Source organism: Dendrobium catenatum, unplaced genomic scaffold (assembly GCF_001605985.2).
Source record: "Dendrobium catenatum unplaced genomic scaffold, ASM160598v2 fragScaff_scaffold_315, whole genome shotgun sequence".
In the NCBI taxonomy this organism is placed as follows: domain Eukaryota; kingdom Viridiplantae; phylum Streptophyta; class Magnoliopsida; order Asparagales; family Orchidaceae; genus Dendrobium; species Dendrobium catenatum.
In genome coordinates this window covers 528,118-534,394 of record NW_021318777.1, presented here as the reverse complement: position 1 = coordinate 534,394, position 6,277 = coordinate 528,118, and the positions used below count along the sequence as shown (strand labels likewise).

Below are 6,277 nucleotides of genomic sequence, written 5' to 3'. Positions count from 1 at the left end.
AAAATCTGCGCTGCCCGCTGCCCCCAAGAATTGTCGTGCCGACCCGCTGCCCGCGAATAGCCCGCGAAGTTGCCCCGCTTGCCCCGGACATGCCCCTGCTGAAGCTCCCCCTGCTGCCGCGCTGCGGCCTGCCAGCGCAGCGCCACGCACAAGCACCCGCGCTCGCCCGTTGGTGCACCGCCGCACCCGCGCTTGCCTGCTGGCGCACCGCCGCACCCGCTTCGCCCGCTCGCCCCCGCGCGCACCCTCTTCGCCCGCTTCTCCAGCGCACCCCACTGGTCCCGTGTCGGGTCGGGCAACCTGGCAACCCGCCGGGTCGGGTTCGGGTTCGGATTTCCGACCCATTTATCTACCCTGGTCAAGTTAGGGTCGACCCGTTTTACACCCGGGTTAGTTCGGGTTCGACCCGAACCTGACCCGTGACCCGAAATTGACACCCATATGGCTAATCATTCTAAAGTAGGATATGATAATTCATATTAGGGTGATATAATAACTCATTCAAAAATTAGATTGTGGAAAGTTATCCATCAGAAGATTAGAATTCATCTCAAAATGGGACATCATGATTCCTTGTTTTTTGTGCTTTGTTAGGATCATTCATGTGATATAATCAAATTTAAAAGTTTGGTCAAACTATCATAATGAGTTAGCTAAATTTGAACTAATTCTCACAAGAGATTGACGTAACTTCTAAGATTGCCCATCTTCACAAGCAACCACCTAGTTTAAGTTTCATCGTCTAAATAACAGTAGCATCATTGCCTAGGCCAACTTCTTAAAGATGTATTGACTCTCAGAAATATTGTTACTAGGATTAACTTGTAAAATTCATTTTCTTCTTAAAAAGTAGCAACACTTGTAACTTGTCCTTTCTATGTGAGCTCTTCCAATAGATTAGTTTTGAGAGACCTTCTTTGGGAGATCGACCTCTTTGTTATGATTAATCTTGTGTGACATTTTCTATCGAACAAATTATATTCATCATATTGGTGACATATCAAAGAACTTGCTCTTTCTTGTTCAATCCTTCTTAGAGGTTGGCTCTCAATAGCTCACCTACGAAGGTAAATACCCTCTATTTTAACTTTCTCGAGGTATAAAATTAAGGTCTGTCTATGAGAATAGTCCCGTTCTTGATAAGTTATTCTGAAAGCTTGACTCGTAATAACCATCCTTAGGAGCTCAATCCTTAATGTTTAAGTTAGCCTTGAGACCTACTTTTTTCTTCATAAGAGGCAATCATATTAGGGATCTTTCAAACTTTCTAGGCAAGTTCTCCTGTGAGCTGAAATCTCAATAACCTCCTTAAAGATGTCTAACTTTTATTTCAGTCAGCTTGGGCTAACATTCCTTCCTGATAAATTGCCCAATGAGGATGACATGTACTAATTAGAACTCTTGCCAAATCATGATGATTGACATTCTCCTTTATCAAAAAGTCTATTTGTGTTCCAAGAGATCATCCCTTCTATGCATATCTCTTGTGAGCTTTACTCTGGATGAACTCTCTACGGAGTTTAATTCCTTCCAACTTTTGATGCGTAGAATCAGCACTAATTTATACATATTTGCCTCATGCAAAGCTCATTCATATATAAAACTTACAAAATTGATTGAAAAGTTCTTTACGAATCAGATCTGTCTGAGCTATATTCAACTTGAAATTTAATTAATTATGACTTTCATATTTAAAAATCAAAAGAAAAAAATCTTCAAATACTTTCAATAAATGTATGTATATAAACAATAGATGAAGAAGAAGAAAAAAACTGCTTTCTCCTCCTAAGCCCCCACATCATCAAAAAAACTTCACATGCCTCCAATATATACGCCTTTGCTTCACTGAAATAGCTCATATAGATTAATTTTTAGTTGAACCCAACTCACAATCAATACTTCTTAGAGCCAAATCTATCTGTATATAAACTATTATTCAAGAAGTACTCATACAGATCCCCCAACCTCTTCGTCGCCGCTCGCCCTCGGCAGGAGATTTACCTGAGAGTGAAATTGAGCCGACAAATCCATCGAATGTGACGGTGTTGGTAAAACACTTCCGCGGCAAACCGGACAGCTGCTATGCGAGTTGAGCCACATATCAATACATTCTGCATGAAAAGAGTGCCCACAAGACGGCAACTGTCTAACCTCCTCCCCTTCATCAAACGTTGATAGACAAACCGTGCACTCTGGCGCGGCTTCTCCTTCCCCTCCACCAACCCCATGTTCCTTCTTACGATACTTGAACGACGGAATCCAACGCCACACTTCTGCTTCGTTTTGCCCGCTGCTTAGCATGTCACGCGATGAGAGGAATTGGCGAAACCAAGAGCAGCAACCGACGGCGATAGCGTTGGTGACAAGGAGTACGATGGCGACAAGTGCGAGGCCGATGACGAAGTAGTAGTAGTCGAGTTTGCTAGAGTTGTTGGAAGGAGAGGATGGTGGTGGGGGAGATGATGCCATCAGATAATTAGGAAAATTTTGATTTGGTATAGAATAGTTATTTATTGGGAATGGAGCCGGCCGCGGCCGGCTTCTTCTACCCACCGTGGATTAGTTAAGTACGGTGAGTATGACCTGTGAAGGCGGCCAGTACTGGAGCGCCATTGGTGAGAGGGGCGGGGTGCTTATTAGACGTGTAAGCTAATAAAAAATATATTTGTTTGGATCAACTTGGATTAAGGCAATGCGCTTTGAAATTGCAATCATCAATTTTAGTAGTTTAATACTGGAAAATTTTGGTAGGGAGGTCATGCATCTAAAATAATAAAATTTATATATTTAGCTATAGTTGGAGACTATTTTTTTTTGTTGATTTTTAAATAATTTTTTATAAAATTTTTTTTTACTATAAAGTTGATTTTAAAAGCTTTAAGAAAATTGTCCCAAACAAAACTTTAGCATCTAAAATTTGATGTTTATATCATCTAATGCCTCGTTAAAAGTGTTGATGGATCAAGTTCGATCTCGCTAGACAATCGTTGAACTTGCTGTCATTGGGACCATATACGTCTTCTCCAATTGAGCTCCCGCATGACTTCGAGTTATTGCTTAGCCTCGTTAATGTATTCAATTAGGGCTGTCAAGATCAGGAATTGATCTGACATTGTTTGACCCGACTCGAACCCGACACATTTTTGCAAATGAGTCGATTTCTCGGACCCAAACCCGACCCCTTTGGGTTCGGGTCAATCCGAATACGACCCGCATATTTTGTGGAGATTGCACGAGTCGCTTCTTCGGCTCCTTCGTTGGTTGCAGTTCAACTTCGCTCCTTAGACGACGGGAGCTCGCTTTCTGTGAAAGTAACTTCCTCCGTTTTGTCGTTGTTGTTCGGCTTCGTTCCGACTTTCGCATGACTGCAGGAGGTGTGAAGATTGCATGAGTCGCTTCTTCGGCTCCTTCGTTGCAGTTCGACTTCTCTCCTTCGACGACGGGAGCTCGCTCGATGTGAAGGTAACTTTCTCTATTTCGTCGTTGTTGATCGGCTTCGTTCTGACTTCCGCATGATGGCAAGAGGAGTGGAGATTGAATGAGTAGCTTCTTCGGCTCCTTCGGTGTAGTTCGACTTTGCTCCTTCGAGGCTTCAACAACGGGAGCTCGCTAGCCGTGAAGGCATGCGCAGAACCAAATAATTTTTTAGGAGGAGCGAAAAAAATTTTTACTCTCTTCTTAAATTATTATTTTCTTACTCTCTAAGGAACCTTTTGTCCCCCCTAAAAAACTCTTTTGTCCTAATTTGCCCTAAAATATCTATATATTTCTTCACATTTAGTTCTAGTATTTTCTTTCATACTTTTCAAGACAGTTTAATTACACTTTTTTTTTCTTTATTTTTCTTGCCTAAATTGTTTTAAAAAACTTTTCGTAATATGTAGATATATAATATTATTTTTTAATATTTAATTATTTGTGTGTTGTATTTGCCACCCCCCCCTCAAAATTTAAGCTGGTTCCGTCCTTGCGTGAAGGTAACTTTTTTGTTGTTGTTCGGCTTCGTTCCGACTTGCGCAGGAGGTGTGGAGATAGCACGGTCGCTTCTTCGACTCCTTCATTGCAGTTCGACTTTACTCCTTTAACGATGGTCGCTCGCTCGCTGCCTCGCTGTGAAGATAACTTTTTTCGTGTCATTTCGGGTCATTCCCGGGTTTCCAGGTCAACCCGAACCTGACCTTGTTTTGCAACGGGTCAGTTTTCCAGACCCGAACCTGGCCCGCTTCAGGTTCGGATAAACCCAAACCCGAAATTTTCTGGTCGAATCGGGTCCAATATTGACACCCCTACATTCAACCAAGAGCACCCGTGAGATTTCCTAATGTCAGCCTACTACAACCATTATGGTTGCCTCTCAATGACTGTCGTTGTTAAATTATTTATATTACAATCATTTTACTTTAAATTAAAAAAATTCTTTATTTATTTTATATTTATTCAAACAATTTAAAATATTTCAAATCTATTAAATTTCTTTTATATTATATTCTTCAGTATTTATTATTCAGCGGATCATTAAAGCAATTTCATTGTTTATAAATTTAAATTAAAAAAACTAAAAGATGCCTAACCTCATATACCTCGCTGACTGTGACTGCTCAACCACTCCCAAAGCTTACGAAGCACAGCTCCTAAAAAAATCAACCGCATATTGTCCGTTATTTTGTATTTAGTAAGAGCCTCATAGTTAGCTTTAATATTCGTTAATCAATCAGAATTGCGATTAAGCACCACAATGTGATAAGATAATTAGTTTAATCAGATTGGTTAATCTTATCCTATAGAAAGTCTGCAGCATATTCTGACATAATTTGCAAACTGGGTCAAAATCGAACTAAGCTGCTTTGCTGCTTAAGCAAATAATCATTAGTGTTAACAGTTTAATTAATCAGATTGGAAAAATACTTATTATAATGTCCGCCTGAGCTACACAAATTGAAACTTTATCCAAATCGGCAAAGTGTTGGATTTGCTAAAATAAACTAATTTTCAAATATTTAAAAAGGCAAAGTAAGAGATCAAATAAAATCTAAGTTAATGATGCAGGATACATTGCAAATTCAGCTTGTTGTTGCACTGGATCCGGAAATATCAAAATTACATGAATTCGATTTTGGAAGGCTTCAAACGCCAAGGATTAATATGAGGGCAAATAGTATTATTGTCGCTAAAATTTTTGCCTTGATATCCTCAAATACAATACATCAGGAGAATTTTTTAAGGTATTTGGATTTGTACTCAGATTAATATTGTATATGATATATTGACTGCGCTAAGATTAGTGTTGAGTTCTTTGTATATTAATCGTCCTAATAGTAATATAAATTCAAAAGTTTTGAAGTTCGTCCTGATATGTTTTGCATTACGGGCCGATTACATGACTCGGCCATGTTGGCCATCCTCATCAAGGAGCATCCAACATAGATAGATTGGCCCCTTGCAAAGATCTCGTTGAGAGCTGCATGATGATGGCATTCAATCATTCATCACCCTTATTCATAGAACTCCCACCAGTATTTCATCCCACCCCCTCTTTATCGCTTCCATTTTGTTCACTCCACCTGTGTGAAATCCCTTAAATAAAAAGAAGCAAAACTTTTAAACATCGAAACGCCTTTGGGTTTAGTTGTTAGAATTTCATTTAAAAAACTTCGTAGTTAAGCATGCTCATCTTAGAGAAATCTTGAGATATGTGACCTACTGGAAAGTTTCACAAACTTGACAAAAATGTGAGGCCCTTAGGCCAAAACGGACAATATATTGATAGTTAAGAATTTGGGCTATTACCTGCCATCTACTCCCATTGCCCCCATTTGTCCCACACCACCCCTCTCGTCAGCCACCAACTTCACCCCATTTTCCCCACGCCAAGCTTGTGATTCTTTAGAATCTAAATTGAAAGAATTACATCTTTCTATCTTTTAAGCATTAATAAGAGCATTTCAATTTCATATAAACATCAAAATATAAACAAAAAAATATAAGTGAATTTATATTTATTAAATATTTACAACTGATACAAGCTCAAAATGACATATGTATAAATGTCATTATACGAAATGATCCATACTATCTTTATGAATACATCATGGCTACAAAAGAATAATTACAAGATGCAGAAGGAAAGACATATGTTAGTTGTCCAAGTCACACCACGGGCTTCTTACCATTACTTAAGATATGTAAAATTTACATAATTAGCACATAACCTAACAAATAACTAATTTCTACAACTGAAGTCAATACATCAATTAGAAACATTAATTATATTTATGAG

At 39.1% G+C, this 6,277-nt stretch overlaps 1 protein-coding gene across 1 annotated transcript; it reads right to left on the bottom strand.

Annotated features, from left to right (window-relative positions):
• Nucleotides 1-1,947: 1,947 nt before the first annotated feature.
• LOC110115855 (probable E3 ubiquitin-protein ligase ATL44) lies at nucleotides 1,948-2,469 on the bottom strand. The gene has a single exon (XM_020849248.2). The coding sequence runs from the start codon at nucleotides 2,467-2,469 to the stop codon at nucleotides 1,948-1,950; it is 522 nt and encodes a 173-aa protein (XP_020704907.1).
• Between the last annotated feature and the right edge of the window lie 3,808 nt (nucleotides 2,470-6,277).

Excerpts from the sequence above, each read along its gene's own strand:
- LOC110115855 (XM_020849248.2), bottom strand. The coding sequence starts at position 2,469 with ATGGCATCATCTCCCCCACCACCATCCTCTCCTTCCAACAACTCTAGC.